This window comes from Musa acuminata, chromosome BXJ3-4, assembly GCF_036884655.1.
Source record: "Musa acuminata AAA Group cultivar baxijiao chromosome BXJ3-4, Cavendish_Baxijiao_AAA, whole genome shotgun sequence".
Classification (NCBI taxonomy): Eukaryota; Viridiplantae; Streptophyta; class Magnoliopsida; order Zingiberales; family Musaceae; genus Musa; species Musa acuminata.
This window is the reverse complement of record NC_088352.1, coordinates 4,236,584-4,256,586: the sequence shown is the minus strand read 5'-3', so window position 1 is coordinate 4,256,586 and position 20,003 is coordinate 4,236,584. Positions and strand designations below refer to the sequence as shown.

Sequence of the window (20,003 nt, the reverse complement as noted above, 5' to 3'; positions counted from 1 at the left end):
GTAGATGATATCTGCATTGTTAATATTAAAAACTAACATAAACATCTCATGTTCCATTCACCTGCACTACATTACTTTGCATCATACAATCGTGAGCCACCATAGTTGATAGAACTCTTATTGTATTACGGCAATCTTAGTGTAACCATGCATACGATAAAGTATGTGTTCTAAACATTTGGGAGCAACGTCAATGACAGCAAACGAGACGGTAGAAAAATCAACCGTAGGATTACCTAATAATTTTACTGCAGTCCTTCCCTATCCAGAGAAGCCATCAGTTTTCGTTCAAAACCACAAACCCTAAAACAAAAATATGTTCTTCTAAATGTTACTTTTTTCTTTTTTTTCGTTTTTTGGTGTCTATGATCTTCTCGTCCTTTTAACTTGATTTGTTAGCTTTCGCCTTTTCTTCATCCAAATCGATCCTTAAATTCCGACAGCCAGGAGAACAGAAGCCTTGCAGATCCCTGAACATAAAATAATAACAGATATTTTAGTCTAATAAAAAACTAAAACTAGGGAGAAGATGATCTATACCTTGTTAAACATTAAGCATTAAACTTACGGTAAAAATACTTACCCATACATATAGATGGGTGCCCTGTTAGATAATTGCTTATCGCATTGAGCACATCGATCCAAAAATGGTGGTAAGCGTGGCGTCTCTGTTTCAGAGGGAGGAAGAATATGCATCAATTGCAGGACTCTTTTTGCGATCTCGGAAAGTGACTTCTGCTCCATTTCTTCGTCACCGGCTATTGTCACACTGCACAGTCGTTTGTTATATTTCTTTTCTGCAGGCGTTTCACGCTTTCGAGCAACGGACGCGTAAGACTCACACCACCACTGGAATACCACAAAAACAAGTAAAATAAGCATATGAGAGATTGCAAAAGAGGAAGAACAAGAAGTACCCGATGCAGATTAGTTGCAGGATTCCTTCTTTGTTGTTGTTGTGATCCTTCGTAACTCCTGTGACCTAATTAATTTATAGGAGAAAGAAAGTAGAAAGAGATTCTATTTCCGACGCCGATTAGGAAAGCAGTTACTGGCCTCGTCATCTTTTCCTAAGCACAGTCGGCTTCAGGAAGGAAAGCGCGCACCGACTTCCGCTTCCCTTCTTCTTCTTCTTCTTCTCCCCATCCTTTCTTCCACCTCACCCGTCGTCCTCCGCTGATGCTTTCCTCACATCTCGGTCGCCCCTCTTTTCCGCGGCGTTCCGCCGGGCCTCCTCGGCTGAGCACCCCGCGGCAAGGCAGATCTTCCATGGCGGCTTATGACAGGGCACCGGCGAAAGCTGCGGCGGCACGAGGGCGGCGAGTTCCTCGCCGAGTCCGAGTCGGAGCAGGCCACGATTGGTGACGGTAAATCCACGAATCATTCTTTTAGAGACGTCCGCAGGTCTCAGGCCGGCCTATTGAGGCCCAAATGAGAACACCTGCCCGCAGATTGGGCGACGGCGATCGAGGCCGAGGTAGCGGATGAGGAGCGATTTGCGGGGGCTTGTTGCCGCTCCTCCTCCTCCTCGTGCCAGGTGCCGTCCATGGCATCGGCGAAAGCAGCGGCGGGATGAGGGCGGCGAGTTCACCTTCAAGTCCAAACCGCACCATCGGGCTTCGATCGTGAAGACGAGCAGTCTGTAAATCTTGAGCCGGCCCATGGAGGCCCAAATAGGCAGGTATACACGTCTTCTATTTATTATAGGTATCTATAAATTAAAAATTGCATTGATAAATAAGGAACAAAGTATATAAATATAATTAATAAAGGTAGCATTCATGTCCACCACATCAAAGAAAAGAATGAATTAAGTTTTGACATCAACCCATTCATCAATATAATATAAAATTGTAAGTAACTATTCAAAATTTCAAAATATAAAATCTAGTTCATAGTTTATGTCAAAATAAGGATTATTAATAAACTTACATGGTTGCATTGTTAAAATATCATAAAAGAAACATTAAATCACTCACCCATAATATCATGCATTGAGTCCTTCCTCTAGCACCAATATGATAACGGATAATTTGGTCGATCGGCCATTGGTACAGCTCGGCTCGTAGGTTCACGAGGAATTGTCCGCTTTGGGTGATAGGTGTATCCGTACGATTTTATCCTTTTCGAAACATGTGAGCTTAAAAAAAAAATATCTCTAAACTAAATGACCTTACGAAGACCCTTTTTCTGTATAATCAAAACTTAGAAAAATTTTGATCATCATGGTAGTTGTGTCATGATTCAAGTTACCCGTGATCTCAGTAATGTCAGTAGCCATCCATCACTTGTTGTGTTATTATTGGGAAAATTCTAGGATCCATCACTGGGATATGGGCAGGCATGTCACATCTTTTCCTTTGGTTTTCCTTTTTCTTGTGGAGCATTATCTCGGCTTTTATGATGTTATTTTTGTGGTTGTGAAAACATGGCTTTCTGAAGGTGGTTGACATGTCGCACTGCAAATACACACATCATGGTAGTTTCCCTACGCCATCAATGGTGTTGTTGTGAGTTCTCTGGTAGTGATCATTGTACAGACTCGAGAAGCTCACCGACACTGCTTCATCGGTATAACATGCCAGAATCCTCTATCCTCTTGTTTAGTTTCGGTAATGAGAGAATGATGAAGGAGCTCATCTGTCATCACTCCACTGATAGCACTGCTTAAAACTGGCACAGCCTCCTCATTCACTCAGTATAGAATCCCTAGAAAGAGAGAATTCTGAATAACCATAAAGGGGTTTACCATTTTGTTGTGGGTGGCTCAAATTAACTTCAATTAGTCTTGAGAAGAGGTCTTTATTCACTCAGTATAGAATAGAGAGAGAGAGAGAGAGAGAGAGAATTCTGAATGACAACTATGAAGGGGTATACAGTTTGATGTGCGTCTCTCAAACGAACTTTAATTATTCTTGAGAAGAGGTCAAACATGACAGTCCTTGGAATATAAATGGATGCATATATACTATCTTACTAGGAGCCTTATGTTTTAGATAATTGATAGTGATTCATAGCTTAATGTAATATCTGATGGAAGATTCTGTCTTCTTATATTCTTTTCATGCCACAAGATCTACATTCATCCTCCATTTGATATAAGTTTCTGAAATGATCATTATTCTCATTCAATTGTAGTTTGGTATATGGAATTCAGCCAACCCATATATGACAAGCAGCTGATTGGACATGTCATCTTAATTTTCAGAGATGACAAGTGCTAATAGGACATATTCTTTGTTCAGTTATGACCTGTGTATTTCATCTTTTACGGAAAAACTTAATTTCCTCTGATGACTTAAAAAAGTTTTGTCATATTATTTATCCTTATGTGTATAAAGATAGTTTTCAGAAGAAAAAAAATCTTTTATGTTTATAGTTGAAGTGGTTCACTCACTCCAGATGGAAGAAAAAGACAATGGAACTTCCCAGAAGAAACAATCACATACCATAAAGCTTTGAATGATCCAATGAACAATCTCAGGTTTATAGTACAACAACATTCTGCTTGTTGCTGAAACCAAGATAGGAGATGCTTCAGCTGTGATGCACCACAACATCTGTTGTTCTTGCCTGTTCAAAAAAATGCATAGTGATGATTGATTTGATGGTCTATTAATCGTTTCAGCTGTTCTTTTAATCTTTGAGCCTTGTTTATATGATTAGCAACACAAGCCAGCTTGTGCTAATTAGAGGATCCAACACTCATGTGCATCAATTCTTGGCTCTCCCTCTGTGGTCACCCTCAATCCATATCATTTGGTCTCTTTCATCCTAAGAAAGCTTTTGCTAGTTTAGAGCTCTCCAACAGCACCCCACAATGTTAAATCATTTTCATACCCAGAAAAAAGTGCTCTTCATCCATTCCAAATAATGATAATTATTTTCATACTAAAAAAGAATCACATAAAATGACAAGTAAAGGAATGACTTAAAAAGATTTTACAGAAAATATAAATCATAACTAAGGATATTATTTTGTAAAAATATAAAAAAATTTATAATCTTTCATAAATGGTTGAGGTGTATGTGTATGACTTGGTTGTATACACCATCAGTCTACAATAATGGTAATATTTGAATGCAATGCTTCACTTTTTCATGCCATATCTAGTTTTAAATGTTGGATTTATTATTGGCTCTCATAATCTATTTGATCAGTATGGTATTGAGATACCAAATCACATATCATTTGATGTCACTAAAAATTAATTAAAAAATAAATAAAGGAGCATATACACAAAGCAATACGAGGTTGTGGTCCATTGTGATTAGTATTTTAAATCATTATTCACTAAATTTCTTCTTCCAACCAATTAACTAAGAGAGGGATTGGTGAAGGAAAAAATTAAAATTAGGTTGAACCTCAAGACATAAGGTTTGACGATATGGACCCTCCAACAACTTGTGAGGACCCTTTGTTTTTTTTTTTTTTTTTTAATCTTCTTCCTAATTATTCCTATTTGTAACTTGATTAAATATTATATTATAATGATATATCACACTTACTTATTAGAGGATCTAAAGTTATATAAAATATAATTCTATATAAATTATTAATCGAATGATAATATATTAGACCTACTCACTAAAGATATTGAGTGGAATTTTGTCTTTGCTATTTATCTTTTTATAAAAATACTTAATTAGACATTTGTAAATCAGTGAATTATTTTATTGACTTGGAATTGTAGCATTTTAATTTTTTATCGAAAAAAAGAGGTGCATGAACATGTTGAGTGGCTCACAATACATGTTAGGATAGATGAACTGTCTTTGAGAATTATTAGGTCTTTTTTGAGGTGTGTGTGCTTTCCATGTCCCATTAATGCTTGTCAATCTACTTCTACAAGTCCACCAATAGAATCATGTAATGATGTGAGCAAAAAAGTGATAACTTAATCATGCTTAAGTAGGTGAGTCTCATAAAATGATGTTATTTGTCTGCATCTCCTGCTTTGCTTTAAATATATGGAATAGGCAAACTTAATCTTGAAAGATATAAAAGGTAACCCATGCATAAATCTCATATTTAGGAATTAGAAGATTTGTTTGCAGATTTGCTTGGAATTGCTTATCAAATGTGATTATTTGGTTAATGAATTCACTTCTTGTAATTTTCCTATATATAAATATATATATAAGTTCTGAGTTATTCAGAATAAAAGTTGAAATGTCAACATTAAATTTCAAACATTGAAACCAGGATATCTCTTTCACCAAGAAATGAATTGAAACATGATTTCCTCCTTAAAAGACAATGAGAAGAAAGAGTATTTATTCCAATCCTGATTTCAATATTCAAATTTCCATGGAGAAAAGAGAAGTGGTGTCCCACTATAAAGTGACCACATCCATTAAAGATTAAAATGTTGTATATAATGAACATTAATTAGATGGCATTGTGTCCTATTTGTGCATTAAATATAACCCATCATACTATTCATATATATTGGCCAAAGCTGACTGCTACATGTTGTTATTCATCAATCCCAAACCTGTTTTAATCTCCACATCAAACATTACAACAAGTAAATAATAGCCTCTAAATTAAACATGTAAATAAATATATATTTTAATCATTCCATTCAAACACCACAATACAATACAATACAATACAATATTTTAATGACAGTCATTAAGAGAGAAAAGGGAAAAGAGTAGAAGGGGAAGTGAGAAGAGGTTAGAAGCAAAAAATAAAAAATAAAAGTGTTTTTGTTTTTTGTTGAGAGAAGGCTTATTATTGATCTTTATATTTATTATTATTCTCTCATTTTGAGCCAAAACAAATCACAATTCTTCAACAAAAGCCTTGAAAGCTTCATTTCCTCTTCCCTCCCTCGCCAGTCTCTCACCGCTCATCCAGGACTGCTCTTTTAGCCCTTCCTCGGAGGCTTTGAGAGCGGCGGCGGTCGAGGGAGGTGGCGACGGCGGCGGAGGAGTGCTTCTTCCTGTGCTTGCGGGTTGATTGTGCGCGATTCGTCGAGGAATGAGGAGCAGGCCTCGTGAGATCCGACGCGGGCTGGACCGGTCCGATCTAGGATGACCGAGGCTGATTTCGGCTCGGAGTTCGGGGGTTGCTTCACCCTTGCTGGACGAAGAAGAACGGGCTGCTCCTTGTCTCTTCGACGCCAGCTTCATGGCGACCACCAAGCGCGCTTACAAGCTGCGTATCCTTTTTTTTTTTTCTCGCCCGACTCGGTTCAATTTTCTTTTTCTAGGCTTTTTTATTTTCTTGGGGTAGAGACTAGAAAATGTTCATCTTGGGTATCTAAAATTAGTTTTTTTTTAATCTTTGCTTATAGCAAAATCGTTGCTTGGCTAAATCTATTTGGTTTATTTGATTTGGGTAGCTGGAAATTGAAGAAACCCATGATTTTTGAGATCTTACCGTGTCTTAAGTTTTGGATCTCTGTGATTTGTAACTGAGATTTGCAAGTCTTGACGAAAGTAAATCTAGAGGAATTTGTGGCGCATTCTTCCAGCGTCAATTGCCTGAAGATTGGGAGAAAGACATCGAGAGTTCTTGTTACTGGAGGAGAGGACAACAAGGTCAATATTTGGGCTATTGGAAAACCTAATGCCATATTGGTGGGTACCTCTCTGGCTTATATCGTCTCTGTGAGCTTGATCTATCTGTATGAACCAACTGTTTAACTTGCGACCGTCGGGTTATAATTGTGTTGTGTACATTTCTAATGACCTGCAGAGCCTATCTGGTCATATGAGTGCTGTTGAGTCAGTAAGTTTTGATTCATCAGAGATATTGGTAGCTGCTGGTGCAGCTAGCGGCTCGGTAAAGTTGTGGGATTTGGAAGAGGCAAAGAGTAGGAGACCTTATTTTGTTCTGTAGTTGATCAGAGAGAGACAAATGAGCTGCTTAATATATTCGGCTTCGTTCTGTTTTATTGCTTTGTGCAGTTGTTCGAACTCTGACCGGCCACAGGTCAAATTGTATAGCTGTTGACTTTCATCCATTTGGAGAGTTCTTTGCTTCTGGATCTCTGGATACAAATCTGAAGATATGGGATATTAGAAGAAAGGGATGCATTCATACATACAAGGGTCACAGCCGAGGGGTTAATGCTATTAAATTCACCCCTGATGGGCGGTGGGTTGTTTCTGGCGGAGAAGACAACACTGTGAAGGTTTTGCCTCAGCCTTTTGTTTTGTATGTTTGATTTTTCTAACAATATTCTTAAGTCGGACTACTTTATTCTCCCTTATTGTTGACAATATTATTAATAAAAGACTACTTTCTTCGCCCTTATTCTTTGTAGTGTTTACCATGTCAATCAAACATAGCTATGCTGGACATGTTTCAATTTCTTTTCGTTCATAATTGATGTGGCCTATTTATGTGTACATAGCAGTACCAAATTGACAAAGTCTAATATACCTTGGCTTCTAATCTCTTGTCAACAGCTTTGGGATCTTACTGCTGGAAAACTTTTACATGATTTCAAGTTTCATGAGGGTCAGATTCAGTGCATTGATTTCCATCCTCATGAATTTCTGCTGGCAACAGGTTAGCTTGAGTGTTAACTATGTTAGACAGGAATTGCAGAATTTTGATCATTTATCATGTGTAAAATAATACCTATATGAGCTTGGGATAATATAGTTGGAAAACGATCTGATTATTCTATTTCTCCATTCTCTTATATTCTTCCTCACTGATTGTAGTTCTGAAAATAAAACATAAACGTTATGTATTGGCAAACCAGTTTTTTAACCACAAATCTAATTTTCTTTTTATTGCATTGTTAAGCTGTTGCTACCTGACTTATTTCCGCAGTTGGAGGGTTTGGAGCCTCAAACAGGACCCAGATCATCATAACCTAATGTTTTATGCTGATGCCATCTTTTGCACAATTCTGATCATCACTGTGTTTGTATTGCAATTTGCTTTATTCATGTGGACACTTTGCCAAATTTGCATGATTTCTTTGGGACTGTTTTAATTCAAATGGCTCTTGAAACGTGTGCAATGAATTTTGGGTGACTTGGCATCTCTGACTTTGTGGCTTCTTATAAAGCAAGTAGTTGATGTTCATTTCTCATTGGATGCCTTGTTTTTGTTGTGAACTTTGTTTTGAGAGCAAGTAGTTGGTGTTGATCATGCATCCAATCTTTCTGTTGTTACCCTTTATATTGAAAAAAGAATAGTAAATGAAGCGAGAGTCAACATGTTTTGCTCAGGATTACCTTGCTCTATAGCTCATCATTTCAAAGATTTGAGCTTGTTGAATTAATGTTGCTTCAACAAAAGAGATGAGTCCCCTAGTCTATTGCTACGTTCTTAACAAGATGTTCTTAAAGAAACAAATGTAGGTATAAGAAGTAATTCTTTTGTACAAAAATTTATCAAGGCTTTATACATGAGATTCTAATTTATACATGGTCTTCTAATCTACATATGAACATGATAAGCCAAGTATGCATTCATAATCATTATCACAATTTGAACATTTGGGGGGGAAACTGGAAATCAAGAAAAATGTAGATGTCACAAATAGATTAAGAAGGGATTGATTTGAAAAATATATAAAAAATAGAGAAGGTAAGATGTTGATATAGATTTTGTATATTCCTTCATGCAGAACTAATCATGAAGGGAAAGAACAGATAAGAGTAATGAATTATTAGTGTAAGCCTTATATTTCCTGATTGTTTATAGTAATGGAGTAGTCAAAGATCACTGGGAATGCATTATAAGATTTTTTGAATACTTCAATTATTATTGATTACCTAGGATTAGTCTGGTTTTGAAGGTTTCTTTAGCAGTGAAAACACAAATAACTGGAGTCTTCTTTAATAATCTAGAGAATATTGTTATTATGTTTCAGATTTTGCATTATCTTGAAAATTAAAGAGTGCCTTATCTGGTTGTAGAGGAGAATCAATTTTTAGCACTGGTTAGATAATGAAATAAAAAATCTCATCGTTTTATTCATGTCTGCTTCAGCTGTCTGGATTCACAAGTTTCTGATATGCCAAATGTCCACATGAAATTGCTTTGAATATTTGATAAACCTCTGCGACATGGTTAGGCCCTTGACATAGTTATTTTTGGCTAATAGATTAATTGGATCATGAATCTTTAATATTTTGCAATTTTGTGGGATCAATCTATGAATTAGTTAGTTATATTGCAGAGTTTTTATTTATCTTTTAGGCTGAGTGCTATCAGTTACGGTGTTTAAGATTTTTTTTTTTCCTAAATACAAAACCTTTCCAGTAGCTAAGAAGTATTATATGGTCATAAGGAACATTAACTCAGTAGCTATTTTTCCATGTATTTTCAGATGTGCTGATGATATAGTCTTTTAAAGTTTGCTGGCATTCTTTTGCTCATCAGTGAAGAATTGCATGATATATAAATTGAACTAGAACAAAATCATATATGTAGTTTGTTATTGTCTATGCTATCACTTATCACAAACTGGAGTAATATTAACTGTTTTACAGGTTCAGCTGATAGAACTGTTAAGTTATGGGATCTTGAAACTTTTGAGCTAATAGGGTCTGCTGGACCTGAGGTATATCTTCAAGTTTAAATTTATGAGCACTGTCTTGGTTTTCCCCTAACATATTTGGATGAAGTCACTTACAAAATTTGGCTGAATCATTATAAATTTGACTTATCTGATGTTTATTAAATGTACGTGATTTGGATATTTGTGTCATTGATTTTTAATATTGGTTTCACCTCTTTTAAGGGTGCCATGCTGGATCGGGGTTGTGCAGTGTCTGTACTATCCACTCACTTAGTAGAAAAAGCCCAATCCACTGAGAGTCTACATATTTGGTTCAGCTCATCTAGGACTTTGTTTGAGTATTTTTCTTGAAAACTAAGGCGAGATTTAGCATACATTACTCTATCTAGACCATCACAGAATGGTAGGACTTTGGAATACCTTGCTGACTCATGGTTGAGTCTGAAGGACACTAGTTCAATTTGAGCTTGAGTATTTGCTTAAATATCTGAGCCTAGACAGTACTTTCTTCGGCTCGGCAGCTTCATAACTTCCATCAGTGCATGTCATTGAAAAATTTCCTCTTGACAGTTCTCGCTTTCACGTTACTTGATTGCCTTTCATGAAAATATCACATTTTTACACTTTTCTTTACCATTTGCCTCTTCTTGGATTTATTTTGCTGGATGCATGCTGGAAATCAAGAGCTTATTTTCTTCTCTTAATGGAAATCAACATTTTTCTTAATTCTTGGATTTATCAAATGCCTCTGCATTCTGTGTTATCGCTGCTGCCTTTTCTGATCTAGCCACTTTGTATTCAGCCAATCAATGGATCATTACATCACCAAAACATCCAAGAAACTGTGCCATTTTGATACACAATTGAACTGAAATATGAATAATTGGTTTCATAGAGTTAACTATAATTAATCAAGTGGCATCCTTATGCAGTTTTAAATCCTCAATGTTGTTTGATGTGCTGCTCATGTACTGAGATTGACTACAGACTTCTGGTGTGCGTTCTATGACGTTTAATCCTGATGGGAGAACATTGCTTTGCGGATTGCATGAGAGTCTGAAGGTAGACTCAATTGGCTTTTTAATTTTCATGATGATTTCTACAAGTGCTAACATTAGTTTTTGTTCAGGTTGTTTCCTGGGAACCAATAAGAAGCCATGATACTGTGGATGTAGGATGGTCTAGACTATCAGATATGAACATTCATGAGGGTAAACTTCTTGGATGTTCATACAATCAAAGCTGCGTTGGAGTATGGGTTGTGGACCTTTCTGTACGTTCTAACTCATCTTAATCTTCATGAGATCCCTATTGTTTGTCCTTTTTGGAATAAGTATTGTTATGGTGTCTGGTTATATATGTAATTTGACATGTATCCAATGTCATGAATTACAGCGCATTGAGCCATATGCAATTTCTGGTGCTGCTAGATCAAATGGTCATTCTGAACCAAAGTCTACATCAAGTGGTAATCCATCTACGCAAACTGACAACAATATAAAGTCTAGCATGGGGAGGCTATCAATATCACAAAGTTCAGAAGCAAATGCTAAGGAAACAAAACCAGAAGCATGTAGGTTATTGGTTTTTATTTCTTTTCCTTTTATTTAATTCTGTAACTTTAGTATGAACGTTTAAAGCAGTAGAAGATATTTAAGTTTTTTCATTGTTTGAAACTACAGCAGCTGCAAGCATCCCTGGTACCCCTCAAAGAACTGGGACAAACGCTGGTGTAAAAACAACTACAACAGCACCTACACCTGTTTCTACTACTTCAAAAAGAAGTTCATCAAAAGCTCAGGCTACGACAAATCTTCAGACAATCAATAAATCTGATATAATACCTGTCATTGTTCCAAGAACTAACCCACGAGTAGAGTTGTCCTCTGATTCTACTAAGGTGACTGGAGTTGGAAGAACAATACCATATGATATCCAATCAAAATTTGCTAATTTTCGGAAGATATCAAACATCAGAGAGAATTCAGACAAAGCAGATATGTCCATTGAGTCTGGACTTGTGGGTAATAGAAACACTGAACAAAATGAATATTTGGGCCAAACTTCTATTTCTTCTGCCAACGCTGTAACTCAGCTAGTGACTGCTGGAGAAAATAACCAGGATGGTGTTAGACGTGTTATAACAGGTAGGGGACGATTGAACTCATTCAGAGAGTCAACTGCAAATTATGATCAGGAAAATTGTAAGTCTGAATCCTTCAAATTTTTATTACATGTTGCAAGAGGCTATAATCTTGATCTTTCTTTTATATATTACATGATGAATAATTTATATTGCCAGACTTTCTTTAGTATGAAGTACAATGCATGCCAGTGCCACAGATCAAATTTTGATTGAGACATGCCTACGATCAACTAATGTAGAAATAATGGTTCAATTATTAATTAAGGTGTTTTTGAGAATCTTGGTCAGGATCAGGAGATTCTGGATGAAATTAACAGGTTGAATTAGACTCTGCAATGTATCTACCACTTGTTGTGAGGTAGCTATATGATATGCCTTTGGGCTTTAAGCCTCCACTTTCTTTCAAACCTACCCTTCAGATTTTGGTTCTTCAAGCTTCATCTTTCTACTTGTCTGAAACTTTCTCATTGTCTTTGGTTTTTCTCTTCTAGTGATAAAGTGTGCTTTGAATTCTCAATGTCTGCAATTAATTCTATGATGCAAACTTTTTGTTGACTATAAAATATTCTTTAGGTTAGATTATATTTATCTGTTGAGTTCTTAATTTTATTAGTATTTTTATGCAAGGTTTGCCATACCAGACTGTACCGCCCGGTACGGGCGGTACGTACCGGTCCGACAGGCTAGCGGTACGCGGACCACCTTGTACCGGTCCGCCCGCACCGAGCACTGTAGCAGTGCTACAGTGTTCGGTACACCTGGGTGTACCGAGCGGTATACCGTACCGTACCGGTACCAAGCCCGGGTCGAAATGCCGGTACGGTACGGTACGGCGAACCTTGTTTTTATGTACTAATTATTTATGGTTTTAGTTTTTAGGACATTTTAAAATTAAAAAACCCTTGATGGTTAGATCGAATTGATATTACCACACTAATCTAAAATAAAAATTCCAATGCTTTATACTTGGTTTATATGGACACGATAATTGTGTTAGTTGGCTATATAACATCTATGCTGTGATTCAAATTTATCCAGGAGTTAAAGAAAATGCAATTTTATGAGATTATGAGGATTTTAAACGAGGATTCCATATAAGTTTACTAAACATATCTAACCTTCATCATTCCAAATAATAGCAGCTGTTCTCCTAACAAGGATTGTTTACCCATTTCTGCTGTTGTGTGCTGGCTGGCTAGGTAGATATTTACAGGATACACGATCATGGATGCATGCTTGAGTATTAAGCCAAAAACATAGCCATCTCACACTTTATAAAGTATGAACCAATCTTTAAACATCGTTTCTCTATTGGTTTAGATGACCTATCAGGCTCGTGTGTTTAAGTTGATACGTTACGGTACAAGCTGGCAGATAGAAAAATAATAATAGGATTTTTTATGTCTAAGCAATAATTGATTTAGATGACCTATCAGGCCTGTACTTTCTAATCTGTATGGTATGGTACAAGCTGCCAAGAAAAACTAATAATAGGATTTTTTTGTCAAAATATATTCAGTATGTTTCTTGGCATACTGGTTGCAACCGAAACATGTAAGACAGTTTGTTAACTATACTGCAATATGCATATTGGTTCAAGCTGTTGATATAAGAATATAGATTTAACGGCATGGTTCCAAATTTTGATGCTGGGCCCCATATGGTCATTGGCTGGACTGGTACAGGTCTAGTGCATATTGACACAGATTGTTGTATGGTACACCAACATACCTTTTGGCACTGAGAATGTGGGAGGAGGAGCATGAGAGCCATAATACGAGGAGAACAAAGAGGAGGGGTGGCGCAAGAGGAGTGGACTAGGAGGAGGAGAGTTACTGGGCTGGCGACGGTGGGTGGTGCAAGGCTTCGGTCATGAGAGATCCAAAGTAGATAGAGATAGAAAGAGGGGTGTATCAAAAACTTAAAAACCGTAAGTTCGTTGCCCGTTAATTTGAAAAAAATAAACCATATAGAATCAGATAAGAAGTCCTGGTTCTTGTGTTGATTCAAGCCTCGACCAGTAAATACTACCTATTAGGTATCAGTTCAAGCAGAATTTAAAACCATCTGTAATCGTATGGTAAGTTAAAGAGCTGGCATATATACAGCATCAACATTTTTTTGTAATACCATAAACCATTACGTTTTACAATAGTGTTAAATATTTAGTTCTAGATCTTGGCAAAAGACAGACAATTGAATTATGCTTCTGAAAGTTCTTAACTACATACTACTACGAAATTGCAAAGAAGGCAATGCAAGTTTACAATGAAAGAAGATGCAATATTACTTTATTGTCATTATTCCATGAATTGGTGCCCTTGCCTAACCACGTAAACAATACATCCCAAGCTGTTATGCTATCTTGTCTGCCATCAAATATCAACAAGTTGGGTCCAGCCATCCACAAGCAATATGGTTTTCAAGTATTGGGATTTGTAATAATTGGTATAGTTCAGTTGAGATTCACCATAATGAAGGTTATTCATGTTCCAAAGTTTGTTGTGAAAAGTCGATATTGGCATTTGATGATAAACGACTAAAGAGTTCATAAACTTACATGGTATTTGTGATATTTTATGCTCAAGGTTTTAGAATTCTTTCCTGTGAAGAATTTTTTTTTTGAAGAGTCTCGAAGAGGCAAGTGGCAGTGAGTATCCATGGATGCGGACGAGTGCAGGTTACAAACACCTCAATCAATCAAGAGGATGTAATCAATTTAGGTGTTTCTAAGTCTCAATAAAATATTTTCTTGACATTCGCTATATATATTCGATCTGTTAGTATCTTTTTATTGGATTATGAGCAGTGTGAGACCCTGATCTTGTTTCACACTGATGTTTCGCTGTATTATAAGATATCAGTTAGTTTAATTCGTGGAGTGTATTGGATATTATGATTAGTACATCTGATAGCTTTTTTTTTATATTTAGATAATATCAAAATCGAGAAGCCAAAGGAAGTGTGCCCTATTGATGTTCCACAAAGAGGTTAATATTTCCTTCTTATTCTAAATGGTGCTGTCATAACAACTTTACATTTTATTTAGATTTCTAAGCATCTGTAGGAAGAACAAGGTCAATTGGTTCAAACTGGGAAAGGAGGGAACGTTCTCCATGCTATGAGGGGCCAGTGTCAAGCAATTCCTCTGAGACAATGATGGCTACTAGCTCCTCATATTCTTTGGTAATATTTATACTTGATTACCTATTAACCTTGATATAACATCCATCACATATCTAAATTTTACTTCTCATCTCTTATATCAGAATGATTCTGAGTAATAGAGTAGCTGAATCTTCTGTCAGAGCTTAAAGCTAATTTATTGGGTTTTAATGGCTGTCTGAAAATCATATATGATATGTTGTTTGTATTATTGCTGTTTCTCATCATGAAGTGTAAGATTGCTGACATTCTCTAAGAGATGATTATCTTGAATGGTTGAAGTTCTGTGGATTGACTATTTCATTTTGTTTTGTCCTTTATCTGAGAAGGTGCCCATTGCATATTGTTACTGTTGTACTCCAATCTTATTACTGAATGTATAATGATTTTCTTTTTTGTGTTAGATCTGTTCTGTTGTCCAACTGTTATTTCTGACTATCTTACTAGTGCAGTTTCTTGCATAAATATCATATTTCTGGATTCTTATCCTTTATCTTGCATGCATTTTATACTTTGGTAAAGTTTCCATTTTGGGGGTTTAGGTCTCAAACAAAGCTTTTCTGTGCTGGTTGTAATGTACAAATCATTTCCTTTCATTTCACTGATGCACTTTGCTTCAATGTTTCTATTTTGTCTTTTCTATTACTCTGATAATTCTGAACATATATTGTTTTTTTAGTTTTTCTTAATGTCTTTGCATGCCTACTGTTCTAATCATATTTTTTGTGTTTCTGAATATGTCTTCTAACACAGTATTATCTTCATTTTATTGGACAGAGAGGTCATAATCAATTTGCTGAAGAAACTGTACCTGCCTCTGATGAGGATTCCATTTCTATTTTATTAGAAAAACATGATCAATTCTTAAACTTAACACAGTCTCGGTTGATCAAACTACAGGTAAAATTTTTATCTTGTGATTGCTTATGCTTATACAAGTTTGGCAGATGATCCACATAAGCACGAAGATTTGTTCAACTTAAGTTATAAAATTTCACCCAATTGGCACTGAGGATTAAAATGATTGAGATTCATTTGCATATAATATAAGCCATTTGAGTTTCACCAAGTTTGCAACTTCTATATGAGCATTGTTGCTAATTTCTAATCTCTAGGTAAATTACAACTTTCCAAACAAATTGTAAGCATGACAAATTGCTCTCAGGAGAAATATGCTTTGAATTTTAATAGCTACAATATAATTTTATTTCAGAGAATGTAAAAATAAATGAGAAGGATAATAACCTTAAATTTTCAACTTCTACTGTCATGGGCTAGTTGTATTTTCAAAATCTATAATCAAAGAGTTTAGTAAGGGTCCTAACTCCTAAGTGATTTGTGGGTGAGGTTGAGAGTTTTTTCTAGCCTCAAATGCTTTTTGTTGTGCACCTCGAAGTTGAAGGTCAACCCTTTACCTGTTTAGGTGTGCATCATTGACGAACTTGTATGGGAACATTCTGGTTGTTTCATGCGATAGGTGTTTCAATATTTTGTAATGGCTCTGAATCTGTTGAGAACAGTTTTCTGATGTACCGGAAACTTTGTTTCTCATGCTATTTGTGAGTTATGATGATCTGAGATGTGGATAATTGTTTTGTTTCATGATATGTTTTGTATATTATGTACATCTAGTAGTCCTGATATCTCACTATGTGAAACTTTTATCTAAAACACTGTACCTTGCTAAAACAAATTTTTTAGCAGTATGTTTATGAAGATATGACAGTGGTCCTTGATTTGGGCATATGGTATTTCTATCTGTCATGAATGAGCTAGTTTGAAACAACAATGCACCATTTTATTGTTTTGACATCAACTACAAATATTCTCTCTAAATAGGCTATTTAGTGTGTTAGGAAATGATTGACAGTGACTTCAACGACATACATGGTATTGATTTTCTTGTGTACAATTCGCAGGTAGTTTCCCGGCTTTGGGAAAGAAATGATGTCAAGGGCGTTGTTGGTGCAATTGAGAAGATGTCTGATTATGCTGTATGTACCATTGACAGCTGCCTTGTCAGATTACAAAGATCTACCTGTAATTTTTGTAATAATATTATGCAGGTTTCTGCTGATGTATTGGGTTGTTTGAAGGACAAAGGTGATATTGTCACTCTAGATATTTGCACGTCTCTCCTGCCACTCCTTACTGGCCTTCTTGAGAGTAACATGGATAGGTATGCTTCCGGGAGTCCCAGTGCTATAACTTCCTGAACTCTGTACTATATTTCACCTTTTTATTTCTAATTCTGCCTCAACTTTGGCTTGATCTGGCTGCATTCTACTCCATCTGCAACCTAGTAAAGATGATAGTTTTAGTTGTTTTATACCTTAAATTTGATATTTTTCTTTGTTAGACTAGTCAATGTGAAATATGATTTTTCATGCATTTTTTGTGCAATTAGAATTGCTTTCCTTTGGCTGTTTTGCACTTTTCGTTCTATGTTTCATATTAACTTTTTTTTTTCTTTTTTTTTTAAATTGTTTTGGGCCTAATTTGGTAAAAGGCAAGCAATTCTAAGATTGCTCTTGTTATTATTGTCACTTTTTATGTTTCTTCATGTTTATAAAATTCTGTTGCAAATTCTGAATCAGCACACTGGATAGTAGTACATGTTTAAATGACTTGTTCCATACCTTCAGAAAAATGTTCTGACATTTACCTTTTGTTACCCTTTTGTTTAATCTGTTTTATGTTTGGTCAATATTTATACCATGTTAGGTATCGTATCTCACTCATCTCTATTTCTTCGACCTGTTATGAATTAGTCGTGGATGAACTTTTGTCTCGTTAGGAAGACTGGAAGACTAAGTGCCTCTGGATAGCATTTAGATTTTAATGTCCTTAAATGATACTTAATAGTTGCATCTAGTTCTATCAAAATCTATGATATTCACTGACCAGTTGCTCACACTATCCATTATAGGCATGTAGGTGTTTCCTTGGGAATGTTGCTGACACTTGTCAGAATCTTTGGTCCTGTAATACATTCAACCTTGTCAGCTGGTCCATCTGTTGGTGTTGATCTTCAAGCAGAGCAGAGGTTTGTTCTCGATTGGCCTTCTTTTGTTCATTTAAATTTACTGACTTATAAACCTCTGCTTCAAAAATTAACCGCTAGTGATGTACTTCTATTACCACTTTTTCTATCCATGCCAGGCTGGAACGTTGCAATTCGTGCTTCATTGAGTTGGAAAAAGTCAAGCATAGGATTTCTTCCATGAGTAGGTGCGCCATAACCTTTGCTGTTTTGAACTCTTTGATCTTTTCTCTAGTAACAAAAGACTCGACTAGTTCTGAATGAATTACACTTGTGCTACACATCCAATCACTTGCTATTCTACTTGGATCAATTGGAGACACAACAGTAACAGATTCTTTACTGTTCCTCATAATCTTTTTTCATTAATTACTCTAGTCCTCTGAAGCGTATTTTACACCTTTACCAGAAGAGGAGGGTCTATTGCAAAGGCTGCACAAGAGCTGAATCTAGCTCTTCAGGAAGTACTGTGACTGGCTAACATACACACATGTATAGTGGATTAGCCATGGACCTGCCGTTCTTTAGATCCCTGTCTCCCCGTAGCGAGCTGGTCATTCATCTGCTGACTCACCAGATACGGGCGCTGAAGCTAAACACTCCAGATATCATACTGCTTGCATCATGTACCCATTCTGTGGTCTGACATTGTTGGTCCGTGCAGCAGCATGCGGAGGGTATACACGTATGACGGCAGTAGGAAAAGTTCCATAATACTCACAAAGAATCGATCTGAGCATAACTGTTATGTTATCACAAGAGGCTTTGCTGGCATCTTTTGAGGTTTGCTGCATGAGGTGTTTTGTGTTTTCTATATGCAACGGATTTTAATCCTAGTAAAGTTTTCATTGCTTAGAATTGGATTGAGTTGCCTATAGCCATCAATTGTTAGGGTGAGGAGGCAAAAGGGGAAGCTTTTTCTCTGTACCTAGTTCTTGTATCACAAGTTGCAGCAATGACAGAAAAAGGTTTTCCAAGAACTTTGATCCAGAAAACTCAGCCCCTCTAATTCTTGTTGTTGCTGAAGTGAGTGCATACCAAAGTTACTGCATTTTGCATGTCTGTGAGGCTCATCAACTTTCTCTTGGTTGCTTATCAAACTTATGCAAGGAAAGATCATAAAAAATTTACCTTAGAAAAATGCTTGAAGATATATTTCTTTGGGTATTGTTTTTAACAAAATAACCTGTTGATGTCTTATTCATCCAAGTTTCTTGGCCGTGGAATATCCATCTTGACTTTCTCTAATGCTTATGTGGAAGATAGACTGTCTCATCGAGCAATTTTGGGATGCATGATTCTTCATTAAGTACATATCGGTCCGTATTTACCGGTTTCAAAAATGATCAATATTGGATCATGTGATCCGGTATTTGGTATTGTGTCACTAAGTTCAATCGAGATCAATATTCTCATTAGGCCTACAGTAATATTACACCATTTACGAGCCATTTAGTTAAAATTTATAAGAAGAAAACTTATTTGTATCACAGATGAATCTGCTGACTAAATCTCCTACATCAAAACTTTTCAATAGTTCGATTGATGTATTCTTCAAGCCCTTCAAGGGGTTCAAGGCTTCATTTAATTAGAATTTTAGGAACACACTACTGCCAAAATCCTTTGTCTGCAAAGTTGGGGAATCTGTTCAAGAAAAAGCTGCAGAGAGAGAGAGAGAGAGAGAGAGAGAGGAGTGAACAAAGTGGTGTGTTGTGTTGCTTTAATAGAACTTCACTTTCATGGACCACCAAGACACTCAGATCGCAGCTACCAGAAAGAGAGAGAGAGAGAGAGAGAGAGAGAGAGAGAGGAGTGACCAAAGTGGTGTGTTGTGTTGCTTTTATAAACCTTCACTTTCATGGACCACATGAACACTCAAATCTCGGCTACCAAGCGGTGGTGTTTTGGTGGGTGTAATAAAAAAGCCGGTGCTTGGGCATATATTGCAATTACTTGTCATGTGCATGGCACAATGATACTTTCTAACGTAATATATATAGGGTAAATTTTTGAAAAAAATTTCTAGCATCAAAATTTTTTTATAGAACATCTCTATTTTGAAAAATTCGTATAGAGTATTTTATTTTTTCATAAATGATAATTTCATTTTTGGTTGTGCTTTCGTCACAGTCTTCTCTCTCTTTTGCCC

The 20,003-nt window shown here is 36.2% G+C and overlaps 1 protein-coding gene and 1 long non-coding RNA gene across 3 annotated transcripts; one reads left to right on the top strand and one right to left on the bottom strand.

Moving 5' to 3' along the window:
- Positions 1 to 212: 212 nt before the first annotated feature.
- LOC108952665 (uncharacterized) lies at positions 213 to 1,550 on the bottom strand. The gene is made up of 2 exons (XR_001977740.2): positions 584 to 1,550; positions 213 to 470 (listed from the first exon to the last, which is right to left on the bottom strand). It is a non-coding gene; the product is annotated as an uncharacterized LOC108952665 (long non-coding RNA).
- Positions 1,551 to 5,785: 4,235 nt separating this feature from the next.
- LOC135634621 (katanin p80 WD40 repeat-containing subunit B1 homolog KTN80.4-like) lies at positions 5,786 to 18,905 on the top strand. 2 transcript variants are annotated; one of them, XM_065145057.1, is made up of 18 exons: positions 5,786 to 6,170; positions 6,461 to 6,591; positions 6,710 to 6,827; positions 6,922 to 7,148; positions 7,426 to 7,528; positions 9,472 to 9,542; positions 10,488 to 10,562; positions 10,630 to 10,773; positions 10,896 to 11,073; positions 11,186 to 11,704; positions 14,580 to 14,636; positions 14,714 to 14,832; positions 15,589 to 15,711; positions 16,731 to 16,805; positions 16,878 to 16,990; positions 17,741 to 17,857; positions 17,974 to 18,042; positions 18,264 to 18,905. In XM_065145057.1, exons 1-18 carry the CDS (start codon positions 6,140 to 6,142, stop codon positions 18,325 to 18,327), a joined length of 2,334 nt encoding a protein of 777 aa, XP_065001129.1. In that variant the 5' UTR covers positions 5,786 to 6,139; the 3' UTR covers positions 18,328 to 18,905. The 2 variants fall into 2 exon arrangements, with proteins under 2 accessions (XP_065001129.1, XP_065001128.1); XM_065145056.1 differs by having other exon boundaries at positions 11,183 to 11,704.
- Positions 18,906 to 20,003: the final 1,098 nt, after the last annotated feature.